This window comes from Balaenoptera borealis, assembly GCF_965194805.1.
Source record: "Balaenoptera borealis genome assembly, chromosome: 7".
In the NCBI taxonomy this organism is placed as follows: Eukaryota; Metazoa; Chordata; class Mammalia; order Artiodactyla; family Balaenopteridae; genus Balaenoptera; species Balaenoptera borealis.
Window position 1 is genome coordinate 106,720,732 of NC_138864.1, and position 18,725 is coordinate 106,739,456.

The 18,725-nt window shown below is 38.2% G+C and overlaps 1 protein-coding gene across 6 annotated transcripts in view; it reads right to left on the reverse strand.

Moving 5' to 3' along the window:
• Window positions 1–18,725, reverse strand: part of TNPO3 (transportin 3) — an 82,774-nt gene that overhangs the window by 30,292 nt on the left and 33,757 nt on the right. For all 6 annotated transcript variants that reach the window (XM_082399152.1, XM_082399156.1, XM_082399155.1 and 3 more), the window contains 7 exons: window positions 11,852–11,995; window positions 9,203–9,378; window positions 8,532–8,670; window positions 7,175–7,321; window positions 4,671–4,778; window positions 2,873–2,964; window positions 771–910 (listed from right to left, as the gene is read on the reverse strand). In XM_082399152.1, the coding sequence (XP_082255278.1) occupies window positions 771–910; window positions 2,873–2,964; window positions 4,671–4,778; window positions 7,175–7,321; window positions 8,532–8,670; window positions 9,203–9,378; window positions 11,852–11,995 (946 nt within the window). The remainder of the gene's footprint in view (window positions 1–770; window positions 911–2,872; window positions 2,965–4,670; window positions 4,779–7,174; window positions 7,322–8,531; window positions 8,671–9,202; window positions 9,379–11,851; window positions 11,996–18,725) is intronic.

The window sequence follows — 18,725 nt, forward strand, 5'->3', positions numbered from 1 at the left end:
TTATATAACACAACATTCTTCATTCTAGTTTGTACTTATTTATTTTCAATAATAATTCTTGGGGCTTCCCTGGTGGCGCAGTGGTTGAGAATCTGCCTGCCAATGCAGGGGACAGGGGTTCGAGCCCTGGTCTGGGAAGATCCCACATGCCGCGGAGCAACTGGGCCCGTAACCGACAATTACTGAGCCTGTGCGTCTGGAGCCTGTGCTCCGCAACAAGAGAGGCCACGATAGTGAGAGGCCCGCGCACTGCGATGAAGAGTGGCCCCTGCTTGCCACAACCAGAGAAAGCCCTCGCACAGAAACGAAGACCTAACTCAGCCAAAAATAAAATAAATAAATAAATTAAAAAATAATAATAATAATATTTCTTAGTTTTTAAATGGAGCATGTATTTAACACTGAAATAACACCCCCCACCCCTTTGCTTTAGCCTATTAGCAGCTTCTAGTTTAGAACTACAGGACAGTCTGATTAGCTCAAGCCTATGCCAAAGCCTAACAAAGACAGAAATAGTTATGTTGAAGCAGAGTACTAGTAGCAAACTGTTTCCCTATCTAGAGATCTAATCTTTCAAAGGTCCTTTCTCCAAAGTCTGATCAGATTATAAAATGTTGTATCAACAAAGCAATAACTCATATATTTAGTCTCAGTGTCTAGAAACATTCTACCTATCAATAAAAGAGAAAGTAGGAAAACAAAAGCAAATGTAAGAGAGAGAAAGAAAGAAATCAGAAGCAGCAGCTGCAGAGGGGAGTGTTCACACATACCAAGGAACTGAGGATTTCGATCAACCACTTCGCTCATCTCTCCAACCAATTCAATGCTGGTGTATCGCACAGCTGTATGTACGGTCTCTGGGAGACGGACAACTCCTTCTAGGACCTCCACAAGTGTTGGATTGTTCTCCCTGAGTTTAGAAGGCAAGTACTCAGAGTTACCAATTTCAGAGGTTAGGTTCTGGCTAAAAAACAGGCTGCAATGACACAAATCATTGCTAAAGGGTTTCTTTCTAAATAAATAACCATTTGGATAAAAGTGCTTAACATCTGGTATGAAAGTTTTTTAACCCTCAAAAAGGGGGAAAAGACAGAAATGGAAGATATCATTGTTTCAGTTGAGAAGCATACTACTGCTCCTTAATCTTCTGAATGTCAGTGAAGTGTCTAAAGACACATCCTGCTATCAAATAAGGCTCTTCAAATTGGAGAGGCAGGCAGTTACTGTGGATCAATGTCTTCTTTTAATGAATCCATTTTATTTATTCCTATATCTGCAGCACCTAGAACAGTGCCTGGCACACAGTGGGCACTCAATAAATATTGCTGAATGGCTAAATGAATGAATAAATAATTCTAGACCACTTGCTATTAGTTGTTATTCTCCAAAAGATTTCTTATAGCTGGATAATGGATACTTTAAGAACAGGTAAGCATGGGTAGGCCAGCTCACTAATTTAAGAAACAAGAACACAAGCTGTAGGAATAAAGGTGCCCTGACTTAGAACATGAGGGAAAATTAAAGTTATCCAAATACTTTCCACAGCTCCATGAATTAACTTTTTCCCTTTCCTTCTCTTTTTTTCACTCCCCAAGAATACTGGCTGAAGTTCTTTAAGCAGAGTGGAGGATGCCCCCAAAGTGGTAGAACGTAATCCAGAAATGAAAGATGTTTAAAACGCAAATAAATCCTGGATTAGTGCAAGAGCACTCCTTGCTGATACACTAAGTCTATTAAGTCCTTCATACACTAAAAAAAATTGTAATCATGCAGTTGGCTTGAAATGTGGATAAACAAAAAACAAAATAAAATCTTCTCTCATTTATGCCTTATGCTTCCTATGGGCACTAAGCTAATTATTGAGACTCTCTTCCCATCCTTTCTCATACCAACACAAATCAGTTAGATTATTAGTGTAATAATCTTCAGACTGTTACTGAAGGTTCCAAAAGATACCAAATGGGTTTAAGAGCAAATAGTATGATATGTGATTCAGGACCAGAACTTCTTAATAGAGAAAAACAAACCTACTCTATCTCCTTAAATATTTACTGGATTAGAAACAACATAAGATTTCATTGACTAGACCCTGTAAGACAGCTAAGAAAGAAGCACGGTACATTTTATGAATACATGCCTTAACCATCTCTCCAACCAAGGCATGGACAGAGAGCTCAACTGCAGACATCTGATTACAATACAGGAAAACTTGACAGATACTAGCATCGATTTATAAACTCACAGAACAAAGTAAATTGTTTTTAAGGATTCATGTTGAAATAATAAATAGAATTTCTATGCTAAGCAATTAGAAATCAAACTCTAATAATTTAAAATTTTCCAATGACAATAATAAAAATAATAATTGCCCTTTAGAGTTTGCTATTCTTTTAGGTGAAATGGTACCTATGCCTTGCCTCTCTGAAACTTACAAATGACTCTCCAAGACAGGAAAAAAGGAGAACAATATAATTAAATATTTGTAAGGATAACTCACCCAAGGTCACAAAAGCAGGTGAGAGCCAAATTAATGCCTATTCAAATGCTTTTAAGCAAGTGCCAACAATTTAACAGTCTAACAAATTTTTGATTATACCAACTTGCACAAGGGAGCCTAGGTTGGGAAGATAAATCAGCATTCTTTTCCTAGCATCAAGAACAAAATAATTTTAACTCTAGGAAATGTGGTTAAAACATGGATATCAGCAATGCATGCTACTCTGGACTAGACTCTAGAAGTCAGAAGACTAGACAGCATTATAGAAGTAAGAAGTTCTAAGAGTTTCCAAACATATCCCATACGAGAAAAATGTTGTAATTTTCCTTCCTCTGATATTAAGAGTTCCCAGCAAAAGACTTATTAGACACTCACGGATCAACACTCTTTGCTATAGCAGCCATGATAAAGAGAACCGCTTCTGTCACCTCCCAGGGTGGGTTGCCTTCTTTCAGAGTAGAATATAACTAGAGAAGAAGAGGTGGATTATGGATCCATTAAAAGGAAAACAGAATAGAATTCCAAAACAAACAAAACAAAAAACTCTGTTAGTTAAAATAAATCTAGCCCCTTGTTTCTGAATTTATCTCTCAGAGCCAGGGAAAAATAGTATCTTCATTTCTCAAATCTTCACTAACTCTAAGTAATACTATTTTAATATTTGAAACAAACTCATTTAGGTCCCCAAGAGTATATCAAGATTATCGTCTACCCCCACAAAATGCGTATTATGGAGAAAACAAAACATATTACACGAGTGTCTTTTCCTGGTCCTGATAATAACTCATAAATACATAAACACACTTAAAAATGAGATATAATGTAAAACCTTGGCATATGCATTGGCTTTACATTTCTATTATTTTAACTACTTGTCTGCATCAACGCTAGTAGCATAGATTAAATTCCTAAAAAGTAGCTGTTCTGAAGCACCCATCACAATACCATGTCCAAGCAAAGGGAGATGGGGAGAGACCAAGCAGAATACTCAGAGATGTCCAGAAACTTCCCAGGGTATATCCATCAGTGGAATGTGACTGGGTGTTAGTCTAAATAAGATTTCTGTAGTCAAATAACACACTGCTAGTTAAGATAAAATTAAACAATTCTCTTGTACGACTTCACAGAGCCTTTAAATATACTATTTAAGTCATTTTCCAGTTTTAATTGACAGAACTGTTTTTTCTGGCAAAGAACATCTCATGAGACTGGTGTCCCACAGTTCACATCTTGGACAAGACTAATAATTTATGTAAATTTGTAAATTGAGGTCTGGAGAAGAACAAGTAACTTGTTCAAAGCCGCAGAGCCAGGGAGAGAAGAGTTGAAATCTGAGCACAGGTCATCTGCCTGTGATCTGGGGATCTCACTAAATCTGCTTTCTAAGAATCCCCAACCCTTTCTAGTTAGGTCAAGAAACATACTTTGTTTAATATAAAGAAATATAGTTATAATTTTATTAACACTTTCTAGATCAGATGATGCCCCAAAATACACAAAATGCCTGGATTACCCATCCCCCCAAATTAGGTTAGTTCAGTATTGCTGACAAAGCATTAAAACTAGTATTTCAGGATTCAGAGCATGATCCAGCAATATGAAAACCACCTGACATTATGCTAATGTTAAGTGATGTGGAATGGTGATCACTGCAACCTTATGATGTAAAATGTTACTCACTGATTGTCAGGAAAACCACAGGACTATGATTCTTCTACTCTAGTATAGTCACCTCTGGGATGAAACTGCAAAGGAATCTAACCATAAATGTGAATAAAGGAAATGCCAAATAACTAAGAGTTGCCAGGAGTTGATACATAATTATTAAAGCAGAAAAACTTGTCTATTTTCCTGGCTAGGTCCAAATTCTCTGTAAGTATCTTGGGGGCTTTAAGGCTTATCCATGATCTTCCATTTCAACTGAACAAGTGGAACAACTCTCACTAGCAAGATTATAGTGTAAACCATAACTGAACTGTTCACTGCAATTGGCTTGTAAGATACTAAACAAACATAGCTACTATATGCCAGGCAGTGTGCTAGGCACCTGCATATCTACTGTCCCATTTAGCCATCAAGATTGAAGAAAAAGATGGAACACTTAGAGAAGACATAGAAGTTAACACAATTAAAGTGATTGGTCAAACTGCTAAGAATCTCCAAACAGGCTTACCTGAGCAAAACACTCCATAGACCCAATCAAGAAAATCAAGTCCTTCACCAGGTCTGACACCCTCATCCGAAACTCCCCAAAGTCATCAGTCTCCTCAGGAACCCCCTCCTGAAATTTCAAATCAGATAACATTTGTTTTAAACCAAGGCTTTCATTTACTTTATAAAATCAAGAATAAAAAAGCCATTAAGCAGTCCAGTCCCAATGAATAAAAAGATGAATCGCCTAAATCACAAAGACATTTTACTATAGAGGGTATCCCAAACTTTTAGGTGTGTCAAGTCAATACAACCTATCCTCTGCCTTGACTATTAGAAACGCTTCTCTTTTTTTGCATGTCCCAGCTACATCTTGCCTGCTGTTGGAAAAATCTGGAGTGATGGGGGTGGGAAGTGACCTAGAAGATGTGGTAACTTAAGAGTTTATTAGGGCTTCCCTGGTGGCGCAGTGGTTGAGAGTCTGCCTGCCAATGCAGGGGACACGGGTTCGAGCCCTGGTCTGGGAGGATCCCACATGCCGCGGAGCAACTAGGCCCGTGAGCCACAACTACTGAGCCTGTGCGTCTGGAGCCTGTGCTCCGCAACAAGAGAGGCCACGATAGTGAGAGGCCCGCGCACCGCGATGAAGAGTGGTCCCCGCTTGCCGCAACTAGAGAAAGCCCTCACAGAAACGAAGACCCAACACAGCCAAAAATAAAATAAATAAATAAATTAATTAATTAAATAAAAAACTGATTAAAAAAAAAAAAGAGTTTATTAGCGTATCTAGATAAGGTCTAGCTTTTTATTACTGAATAAGCCTCTGAAGCTTTATGGTTCAAGATCTACCAGAATCAACCATTATCACAAGAACTAGACACAGAATAGAATATTAGACTTTAAAAAGAATTTTATATAGGTGGACAGATACATAATAAGACAGGTACAATAAAATATTAATGGTAGAATTTAGGTAGTAGGTATACAGATATTCACTATAAAATCATTTTCCCTTTGCTGTATATTTGAAATTTTTCATTAAAAAATACAGAGATCATTTACATTTCATGCTTAAGTTTTTCTTATTCCAACACCCTCCTGTGAGTAAACTAAGGCTTACCAATTGTGAGATGGTTATGGGCATGTATAAGAATCTTGGACCATGGGTATCTGGGAAAAGCCCTTAGTATTATTGCCAATTGCTGATCTAGTTCAACCTCCTTGCTTTAAGATGAAAAAATTAAAGTCAAGGAATGAGGAGGAAACAATGGCTGTCTCAGATGAGATAATGAATTATAAAGCACTATACACCTACAAGTGTAAGGAATTACCTGCCAGGGAAATGGTGTCACAGAACTAGCAAAGGGAAGAAACAGATCAAGCAAGCAGAGCCATTTAAACCAGAGTAGCCCGGCTTTTATTTACTTATCAGGCTTCCAAGCAATATGTAGTTGAAGATAAGATTCCTCAGTTTAAAAAAAAGTAGTGAAAACCACTAAACTAAATCATCACTAAGGTTCTGTGGAAATACAAAATACCATAACTCAAATAACAACATTAACATTAAAATGAATAGACAGTTTTCATGTCAGATTTAATAGTAAGCAATAGGGAAAAAAACCCACTCCAAGTTATAGGTTGAAGGACAGGGGTATTAAACCAACCAACCAAAAGAATGAAATAAATGCTACAAAATTTGAAGTGACTAAGCAAAGAATGAGATTGAAGAGTTTTCCAATGGACTGTTTTATAATATTTCTAGTATATTTTCTTCTAAGCAAATGGATTATATTTTATTTTAACTTATAAAATTAGTATAAGTAATATAAAGAAAAATGTGCACATATGTGTCAGGGGGGAGTCATAAGTTATTTTCCACATCCTCACACAAATATTTCACCTTTGTGTTAGTTTTAATCCAACCACATATTTTATGCTATTATAAATACATATTATAAAATCTGACATTATTTTTTCATTTAGCATACCAACTATTGCTACCTCAAGTTATTATTTTTAACTGCTGCATTATGATCCATCAGAATGCTACATAATAATATATGTAACTCTTTTTCTTTTTTTGTGTGTGTGGGGGGGGCCCATGCCACACAGCTTGCGGGATCTTAGTTTCCCGATCAGGGACTGAACCTGGGCCGCCAGCAGTGAAAACACCAAGTCCTAACCACTGCACCACCAGGGAATTTCCTCTTCTAATACTCTTGTACGTGGGTTTACCATTTTTTACTTTTATAGATAATGCTTTGTACATAAAATAGCAATTTTTTTCTTCTGCAGAATTATTTAAGGTGAATTCCCAGAAGAATTACTGGCTCAGCAGGATTGAGTTCTTTTTACATAGACCTAGCACTCTTCATTATACTGGTACTGACTTCTTCAGTGTAAGCTAGAGTGACAGAAAACCTGCAGATTCCATTAGCTTTATTCTCTATCTTTTCAGTTCCTTTTCAAGTTAGCATTGAAAAGAAGAGGAAATCAAGACTTGATTAAGTAGAGAAGAAAACTTACATGGTCTGGTTCCAGCTGGCAGTGGCGAGCCAAGGCATGAAGCAGCCTTTGAATGTAAGCTTTGAAGATGCCATGAATAACTTCATCATTAGTTTTGTATAAATGCTCCCCTAGTCGGTACCAAAAGTTAAAGGAAATTTCTACTACCTATCAAATTAAAAGAAAGAGAAAAGATGGTTTATTTGAACAAGAAAAGAAGGCAATTTTATTATTACTAGGGCCAATAGGAAAGAAACACTTTAAAACAATATGAGTGAAACCAGTTAAGAAGCCACCTTTTTTCTAGCAGATTTATTATTATCCTCCCAAATTATCTTTCCATGTTAGGCCCAAAACTCCATTTAGGATGACTGGCTTTACATTCTCTGTCTAGCCCTGGGATAACTTCTCCAACAGTATATTGGATTCTGAATTTAGAGAAACAGATACAGAAATGGAAGTCTCTTTAAAAGTATTTTTTCCTAAATTCTGAAATTATTCCATTTTATTTTTGAGATTAAAACACTTCTCACCAGATAAACCATCTACAAATACCTGTACAAACCACAGCTCATCTTACATATGGCACTGTTCAGAGGAATGATAATTATTAGGTAGTACAATATTTCTGCCCAAAAATGTTTTAAGTTTCAACAAAATCTAGATATCCTCATGAGATTACGTCAAACAAATACGCATTATCTTTTATATGATCAAAGAAAAAGGATTGAGACTCACAGGACTACTGAGCCCCTCCCTAAGAGGGGCCCTACCATCCTTTCCCATCAATAATCTAAAATGGAGCAATTTAAATAGAGCTAACCCAGCTTGGGAGTTCTTTCTCACTTCTTATACTATTAAGAGGAGATAAAGCTTCTTGAATAAGAGGAGGGTTTTTTTCTTTTAATCTAGCAAACTTAAAAGAGGCAGCATGTCTTAGAAATTTTGGGATGAAGAAGATTCTTTAAGTCCTTTCAATGCCATTCTCATTTTCATCCATAATTTGGAGAAAACTTTTTTATGTTAAAACTTGTGGAGGTACAGTTAAGATTTGGTATGCTTTCTTTAGCTGTAAAGCTCTAAAGAATAACTGATGCTAGAGAGGGGGCCTCAGTGGAAAAGTAATAGGCTTTTTTTCTAACAGGTTCCTATACCAGTCAGCCCAGCTAACCAAGTAGGAAAATAGAAAAGAATCAAAGCCGAAGCCCAAATATATATTTAAAAAAAAATTCAAAACAGAGGAAACTCCCCATCACATTAATTAAAAATAAAACTATAATTTCCCACAAATAAAAAGCTGGACAGGAGAAAATGGAATGCAGATAATATGTGACAAACAACTTGGAAAATAATGGCATTAGCATAGAATAAACACTACCTCATATTGAGGGTGTCCTGCACAGATAAGAAGCAGTTCTAGAGTTCGTAGGTCCCCAAGGCCTTGGCCTGGAGTACAAACAATTTTTTCAAGAAAAGTTTCACACAGTTCAGTGAAAATACGGCAGTAATTCAGAACTCTGTAAATGAAAGAGGAATGAGAACATCAAGTCAGAAATCTGGATATTATGTGTACATACTCACAGACACAGTTAATCAAATAAATAAAAGCAATCCTCAGCCTAAGGGACATGTAGTGATTATTTGCCATGTTGTATCACAATTTCCATAACAAACATCTTTCCTTAAATCACATACTTTTATACATATAAGCAAATGACTCATAAGTCAGTTAAAATTCTCAATTATTAAAACATCTGAATAAAATTCCCATCAAATCAAACTTGATACTTCAAAGGTCATCCCTAATTCTTAGAGCCTTACCCTTTTAAGTGCAAAAACTTACTACTACCCATGATCACAACCTCTCCCTCTGCATTTGATTTGCCACTCTTGGTTCAGATGAGAATAGCAGAGCATCTTGAGGATGCAATGTATATATTTACACAGAGTCACGAAGAATCACAAAGGATAGATAAATAATAAAAGGTGACTTAAAAGAACACCAGACTGTATATGAATCCAGGTCTACTGCCTTTAATAATTACTCACTTGTCTAAATCTTCACGTGCCACAGCCATATGATAGGCAGTCTCCAATGTCAGGACTCCTTGAAAAAGTTGCATGGCTAATGGCAAGTTGGTTTCCACATTCTCAATGGCGTACAGAGCTGAGCATACGCAGTCTGAAGCAGCTTCATGTAGGTTGGATGAGGTCTTATCCTGTTGCTGGGAGGTAGCAGGAGTAGGGAAGTAAGAAGTTTGATCATTAAGCTGTAATCCAAGTAACAGGAAAGCAATTATAGCCTGTTTCTGAACATGTACTTTAAATACGTAACAGCCTAATAGTCATGGCCTTCAACGAGACAACATCCATCAATCTTCCTATTTCTGACTATTATTTCCTTATATGCCAAGCAAATCAGCCTTTTTGTACCTCAATCATGGTCATATGACTTCTAAAATTCATATTTTCTTCCATACCAGTTCCTCCAAATGGAATTCCATGTGTTCCCTGCCCTATTTTAGTCTATGGAAATTTTCTCCATCTTTTTTCTGATATTCAAGTACTATCTAAAATGAAAGGGCCCAACAAGTATCAACACATCATTGTGCTATTTCAGAATACTAAGGTTAAACAGAGATTCTTAAAGCTTCGGGGGAGGAGAGGAGAAGGTAACTTAGAAAGGAGCAAAAATCAGTTTATCCACCTTCTTATTAGCAATGATGCCTGCCAGTACCATAAGAAAGCAAGGTCTTAGAAATTTTGAAGAAAAAAGAATAGTGAACCTAGAACTCTATACCTGGCTAAATCATTGTTTAAGAATGAAATAAAAACATTTCTCAGGAATGCATGCAAAAACTCAATATTTATTTCCCACATATCCTTCTGAGGAAGGTATTTGAGGTAGGTCAAAAAAAATGGTTAAACCAATCCAGAGGCAGAGTAAAGAGAAGTCCCAGGGTGACAGCTGGGGAGCAGATCAAAAGAGCAACTGATACAAATTAGAGAATATTAGAAGGTTCAAGGAGGGAGGCCTCCAGGGTTTCTATTAAGGACAGTACAGTTGAGAGGTTGGATAAATTTAGTGAAGGCATATTGGTCTTCTGTGAATAATAAAAAAAACAAGGACATTTAGAATCTCTGCGGGGGGGAGCGGGGGGGCGGGGGGAGCTATAAAAGCAGGGTTGGGAAAGCACAAAGACACAACTTATTCATTAGGTTATTCTTAGATTGAGTGACAGTGAATTCAAAAATATTCACTGTATTAACTATGTTTCAAAAGTTAAATGTTCAAATTTATTCTTTTGTATATATCAAGTATTATTTTAAAAATATTTTTTAAAAAAGAACTATAGGGGAAAAGTTATATAATAAGGTCGTGGTCCAAGCATAAAGCAAACTAAAATATTTAGTTTTATGTGGCATGATTTCGAACCACTGAAAAAAATGTAAGAACGAGAATACATTTGACCCTGACTCTAGAAACACTCTTAAGTAACAGAGGACCTAACACTGGATCAGTAGAGAAGACAATATAACCCTAGCACACTCCTTAGCTTGTTCCTTACCCCGATCTCAGTTCCCAAGAGTCACCACTGTTTTAAGTTTGAAGTGTATTCTACACTGTCCTCCATTCATATGTAAACTTATTTACACACTTTTTAAACAAAAGTGGGACCTGAATTTTTTAATACTGACTACTCTTCACACAACTTGGTGAGATGAGAATCAAAATTACCATTATTGAGGTATGGCATCAATAGACATGGAGACAAAGACAATGATTAGCAAAACAATTATTAGCATCCTAAGTTTCCTGAATTTTAGCTTCTGATCCAAGAATGACAGCAGAAATACATGAACAACAGTACAATACCAAAAATGTCTCCTTGAACAATGTGTTTTCCTTTTCTTTCTTTAATTCACAGTGATATCAATCTAGTATCATGCTAAATCTTCTAAATTATAGTGCACCAGCACACAACCAGTATGGAAACACAGAGTTTCCATACTAATATGTGTTCATGGAAGGAAAACCATCAGGGAGAAAAAGACAAAGTCACACCCACCTCCAAAGACCTGTTTAACATTTGTGCTTGAGGTATTGCTGTTTCTTGTTCTAAAAACTAGTCTTATTCTAAGCACTCACTTACTCTTTGTCTACCAAGACAGAGGAATTTATTACTAGGCAATGTTACTTTTAAAGTTTAAGGAACAAATGCACAAGTATATAGAAATACATTACTTCTGATCTCAAAAACACAAAATTCATCCTATACATACCCTGATGTTTAAGTAAACTACCTCAATTACAAAGATAATATTCTGATTTGTAATTGTCTCAAACATCCAATGGCCATTATTAGAAACACACAACTTAACACTTTTAAAATAAGAAAAAGAGACCTATGGTTTTTTTGTTACTTGAATTTTAATATGTAAATCATTGATCTATACATATCTACATATAAGACTGCTTTCCTCTTAAACCTAACTACATTTTATTCTGAGCACTAAAACTAATATCTTAATTTGGTACTTAGCAACAAGGAAGTGACAGTGTTGCTTTCTTACCATACACTTTCCACTCTCTGCAAAACTCTGAAAACACTCTTATATCCCAGAAGGGCAGTTACACTAAGTGACTATGTGCCAGAAACAAACAAAAACCATTTCATAAACAAAGCCATTACTTACCAAAACCTCAAAAAGGAGTGCTAGTAACTTATTGTTAGCCATGAAGTTACTGTCCAAAACTCCTAAGTTAAACCAGCTTCCCAAACAGCGAAAGACCTTCATAAGCATTTTCTCTTCTGTTCCTGCTTTTTCTACACAAGTCATCTGAAAAGAAGGAAAAAAAAAGTTACAACAAATAATGTCAATCTTTATATTTAAAATATTATTACAATCACCTTACAGGTGTAATGATGAGAAGGATAACAATAACAGCTAACAGTTAAAAGTGCTTTTTAATTGCCAGACACTGTCTCATCACTTTTTTTTTTTAATTAATTAATTTTATTTATTTATTTTTGGCTGCGTTGGGTCTTCGTTGCTGTGCACAGGCTTTCTCTAGTTGCGGCGAGCGGGATCTGCTCTTCGTTGCGGTGCACAGGCTTCTCATTGCGGTGGCTTCTCTTGTTGCGGAGCACAGGCTCTAGGCGCGCAGGCTTCACTAGTTGTGGCACGCGGGCTCAGCAGTTGTGGCTCGCGGCTCTAGAGTGCAGGCTCAGCAGTTGTGGCACACGGGCTTAGTTGCTCCGTGGCATATGGGATCTTCCCAGACCAGGGCTCGAACCCATGTCCCCTGCACTGGCAGGCGGATTCTTAACCACTGCACCACCAGGGAAGCCCTGTCTCATCACTCTTAATTCACTTAATCCCCACTAAAACTGTATAGGTATGTACTATTATTATCTCCACTTTCTCAACTGGGAAGCTGAGGTACAGAGAGGTTATAGACTGGTTCAAAGATAGATATGTTTCAGAAACAATTATCAGTATATTTCTTAGATCCAACTTTTGCATTAATGTAATCTTATCAATAGAATTGTCTTTAAAGTAATACTCATCATCTCAGCCATGAAAAAGAATGAAATTTGTCATGTGAAACAACCATGGATGGACCTGGAGAGGGTATTATGCTTAGTGAAATAGGAAAGAAAAATACTGTATGTTATCACTTATATGTGGAATCTAAAAAATGAAACAAACAAATGAATGTAACAAAACAAACAGACTCATAGATACAGAACAAAGTAGTGGTTACCAGTGGGGAGAGGGGAAAAGGAGAGGGGGGAAGATAGGGGTAGGGGATTAAGAGGTACAAACTACTATGTATAAAATAAATAAGCAATAAGCATATATCGTACAGCATAGGGAATATAGCCAATATTTTACAACAACTTTAAATGGAGTATAATCTATAAAAATTCTGAATCACTACGTTGTACACTTGAAACTAATATTGTAAATCAATTATATCTCAATAAAAATTATTAAAATAAATAACACATCTATACACTCAATTTTATAGAGTAGAAATAAGCTGGTTGTACTATTGTATATTGCTTCATGAAAAGCTGGTATTTCAGCTTCAGCACTGGAATACTCTAGCAAATATACCATCCACAGAAAGTGATATTACTATAAATATGATAGTTTATAAAAGATAAAATGAAAAGTCAGACTAAAACTCACCATTGTTTCTCTTTGTAAACTGCTTTTGTGATGTATACTTTTTCCAAAGTAAGGTGTAATGCAACTTTTTCTGGATAAAGAATGTTTAAAAATAGGGACTTCCCTGGTGGCGCAGTGGTTGAGAACCCTCCTGCCAATGCAGGGGACACGGGTTTGATCCCTGGTCCGGGAAGATCCCACGTGCTGCGGAGCAACTAAGCCCGTGCGCCACAACTACTGAGCCCGTGCGCCACAACTACTGAGCCCGTGCGCCTAGAGCCTGTGCTCTGCAACAAGAGGAGCCACTGCAATGAGAAACCCACACACCACAACGAAGAGTAGCCCCCGCTCACTGCAACTAGAGAAAGCCTGTGCGCAGCAACGAAGACCCAACACAGCCAAAAATAAATAAATAAATTAAAAAAAAAAAAGAATGTTTAAAAATAACTTTTGCAGGCAATGGATTAGAAATATCATAACTGCCATGGCATTTAGAATGCATGGGGGTGGGTGGTAGTGGTATGTAATCCCATAATGATCTAAATGCTGACAATTATACTTCCAAGTAGCCATGTTCCCCCTATGTTTGCAGTATCAGGCAATAATAATTACATACGTATTAATTAGTTTGAATTACACTGAACTGAACTGAAATGAATGAAGAAAAAAGAAAAGATTCAAGTAAGTGCATGGCAACCACACACCCACATCCACACCAACACACACACACACCTAAATCTTTGAAGCTCTTGCTATAAACTCATGACACAATTGCTTGGCCTTTATGCTTCCTGAATGACATTTCAATTTTAGTAAGGCGTGATGTTTACAAATGGAAGGACTTGATTATACATTCTAACTACTGACTCAAACTTAAGACAGAATTTTGGAAAAACCCTACATCTAAAACTAGCTGCTCTGAAGAGAAGAAATTCTATTAATTAAATCAAACACTCACCACAAAGCTTCAGAACTAAGAGATGCCTTCAGTTTCTCTTTGAGAACTGTATTATTAAAGACTCTTATCTCTTACTAAAGTTAAGACCTCAAAAGCTAAAAGATAAATACCAGAAGAGCTCACCAGTAAAAATATAGCAGAGGTAAATAATAATAGATCTTGAATTAATGAAATGGAGAATAAATGGAGAAAAATATTAGAGGCCAGGCTCAGTTTAAGAGCAAGAAGAAGAATATTTTTAAAAATTATAGAGTTCAATACAATGTTTAGGAATAAGTCCATTCGAATAGACCACAAAAGTATAATACTGACAAGAAAATAAGATAGAATAAAACCATTAAAGAGAACGTGGGGGAACTGAATGAAAAGGTTCTAAGAAGCCTTTGGTATCTATTACAGCGAAATACCTATTTTTCTTGGTAACTGTGGACTAATTTCATGCTCTAGGTTCTATAACATGACAAGCTTCACGGCAAAATTATAGACCTTATTAAGCACCACAAGGATATATTTTTCAGATTTCATGATGATAAATCAATCTTAACACCTGTTGCCAATTGTGATAAAGTGCTAAGTCAAGTCCAAGTGGCTAATTGCACTTGCCCATCGTGGCAGTAATGATGACTGTAAGGACTACAGTGGCCACTGAACTTTTTTTAGTTCATTTGAGTGCTTACAAAAAATGACAAGCTCGGGTCGGTTAACCCAACTCAAGTCACAGTCTGAGAACTAGACAGCTTCCACAGCAGCTCCAAATAAAGCTCTTATTTTTTGTAGCTGCAGGGCTAATACTGCTGGAACTCATATACAAAATTTAATTGTGTGGCTTGCTGAATTACAAACAACAGTTGAATTTATAAGTCTCACCAAGTTTCTCATGTGAAAGTTCTGAAACTGGTAAAGAATGGACTTCTGGGGGCTTCCCTGGTGGCACAGTGGTTGAGAATCTGCCTGCCAATGCAGGGGACACGGGTTCGAGCCCTGGTCTGGGAAGATCCCACGTGCCGCGGAGCAACTGGGCCCGTGAGCCACTATTACTGAGCCTGTGAGCCACTATTACTGAGCCTGCGCGTCTGGAGCCTGTGCTCCGCAACAAGAGAGGCCGCGATAGTGAGAGGCCCGCGCACCGCGATGAAGAGTGGCCCCGCTTGCCACAACTAGAGAAAGCCCTCGCACAGAAACGAAGACCCGGGCTTCCCTGGTGGCGCAGTGGTTGAGAATCTGCCTGCCAATGCAGGGGACACGGGTTCAAGTCCTGGTCTGGGAAGATCCCACATGCCGCAGAGCAACTGGGCCCGTGAGCCACAATTACTGAGCCTGTGCGTCTGGAGCCTGTGCTCCGCAACAAGAGAGGCCGCGATAGTGAGAGGCCTGCGCACCGTGATTAAGAGTGGCCCCCGCTTGCCACAACTAGAGAAAGCCCTCGCACAAGAAACGAAGACCCAACACAGCCATAAATAAATAAATAAATATTTAAAAAAAAAAACAACAACAAGAATGGACTTCTGATGCATGGAATGGAGACATCTGGTTGGACCCTAATGAAACTGATAATCCTGAAACCCCAAGTCACTCTGAGTCTACCTTACCAATAAAAGTGGCCTGCCTTCCAGTGTCTGAGACTAGCCTTCCTCAGCTTGAAAGCCCTGTAATAACCCCATCTGAGACAGATGCCTTGAAAGAGGATGCCCAATCTCTTCAATACCTACCACAACCATCCCCTGTACCACTCATAACTAGGATCAAATCTCAGAAGGTTCTAGGGGAACAGGTACATGCAGGAGGAAATAACTTATACACCAAGAGAACTGTAAAACTTTGCTTATATGTGTCTGAAGAAAGCTGGGATACATGCAGGAGTGTATTCTAAAGGCGTTAGACCAAGGAAGGCTGGAATATAACACTAGATTGAGCCAAACTCATTGATACGAGTGTACTTCCTTGAGATTCTGGATTTAATGAGTATATGGAGTCTCTGGGAAGTACCAATAGGAATGTTGTAGTGCAAATATCTAGGATTTTGGAACAAATCTATGCTCTCTTCTGCAGGTAACTATTTTCCTTTTGAGAAGCAGCTTCTGGTTTGCTACTGGGCCTTGGTAGGCCTATCCATAGGACACCAATCTCATCAACACCTGAGATTCCCATCATGAACTAAGTATCATCTGAACTACCTAGCCATAAGGTTGGGCATGCATAGCAGCAATCTGTCATCAAATGGAAATGATATGAGACTGAGTGCGGGAAGGTTTGGAAGCTACAAAAACACTGCATGAGTAGGTGGCTCAGATTCCTTTGACACCCTCTTCTTGCACTGATTCATCCCCTTCAATCCATGCCTGTGGCCTCCTGGGGTGTTCCTTACAAACCAGATAAGTGAAGAAGAAAAAATTCAAGCCTGGATTACAGATGGCTCTGCATAATATGCTGGTACCACCTGAAGGTAGACAGCTGCAGCATTACAGGCCCACTCAGGGGCTTTAGTGAAGGCCAGTGCTGAAGGAAAACCCTCCTAGTAAGCATATCTTCAAGCAATACGCATGGCTGTCCACCATGTCTGGAGTGAGAGATGACCAGAAATATGGATCTCCACTTACTCATGGACATTTGTCAATCATTCGGATGGATGATCAGGGATTTGGTAGAAACAGGATTGGAAGATTGGTGACAAGGAAGTCTGAAGAAGACGTATATGAATGATATATTTTTTGAATTTTTGAATTTATTTTTTTATACAGCAGGTTCTTATTAGTTATCCATTTTATACATATCAATCCCAATCTCCCAATTCATCCCACCACCAACACCCCCACCCGCCACTTTCCCCCCTTGGTGTCCATATGTTTGTTCTCTACATCTGTGGCTCTATTTCTGCCTTGCAAACCGGTTCATCTGTACCATTCTTCTAGGTTCCACATACATGCGTTATGAATGATATTTAAATGGGCACAGTCTGTGACGATATATCTGTCCTATGTGAATACCCACCAAAGGGCATCCACTATAAAGGAATCTCCCAATGACAGATGGACAAAATGACAAACTCTATGATGTCAGCCTCCTTCCCTAGCCACCCAGTGCTTGCTCGATGGGCTCATAAACAAAGGAGCCATAGTAGCAGGGATAGAGGCTAAACATGGAGTTAACATGGATTTCCACCTACCAAGGCTTAACTGGTAAACACTACTGATGAGTGTCAAACCCATCAACAGCAGAGACCAACACTGAGTCCCCAGTGGCACCATTCCCCATGGGGACCACGTTCGTTGATTATACTGGACTTCCAACATGGAGGAAGCAGAGATTTGTCCAGAGGATTAGACCCATATTCTGGATGTAGAGTTGTCTTATCTGCTTGTAATGTTTCTGTCAGCACTATCATTCATGGACTCACAGAATACCACATGCAACCATCATGGTATCATAGCTAATCAAGAAACTCGTATCAGAGTAAGGGAAGTACAGCAACTTTGAGCTCTACTGGTTTGGAGATCTTGGTCCCAAAGAAGGAATACTTCTAACAAGAAACACAAAAATAATTCCAGTAAATTGGAACATAAGATGGCCACCTGGACAATTTGGGCTTCTTATGCCACTGAACCAACAGGAACTTTACAGGCTGGAGTGAAAGATCCCAATTACCAAGGAAAAACTGTGTTGCTTCTATATAATCAAAGCAAGGAGCTCTAGGTCTGTAACCCAGAGGATTTTCTAGGGAGCCTCTTCGTACTTCCATGCCCAAAAAGTTAATGGAAAACTACAGAAGCAACAATCCACAAAGGCAGGATGATTGAGGGCTCAGACTCTTGGGGAATGAAGGCTTGGGTCACTTCACAGAGTAAAGAACCCCAAGCAGCTGAGCTTCTGGCTAGGGCAGGTGTCTTAGTCCATTCAGGCTGCTATTAACAGAATAACACAGAATAGGTGGCCTATAAACAACAGAAATCTTTCTCATAGTTCTGGAGACTGGAAGACCAAGATCAAGGTACCAGTATCTGGTGAGGACCTGCTTCTTGGTTCACAAACAACTATCTTTCTACTGTGTCTTCACATGGCATAAAGGAGAAGGGAGTTCTCTGGGGCCTCTTTTATATGGGCACTAATCCCATTCATGAGAGCTCCACTGTCATGACCTAATCACCTCCCAAAGGCCACATCTCCAATACCATCACCTTGGGGATTTGTTTTCAACATATGAATTTCCTGGGGCAGTGGGGTGGGGGGTTTGGACACACAAATGTTCAGCCTATAGCAGCAGAGAAAAGATGAAATGAGTTGTGGAAGAAGAAAGCTGTCGATACCAATTATAGCCTTTGTTAATCAATATATACTTAAGGGCCGTAGTAGCTCTGCATATTTCCTATTTGCTTATTACACCACTGTACTGGAGTTTAAATGTATGTAAAAGAGTACATATGGAGCTTCCCTGGTGGC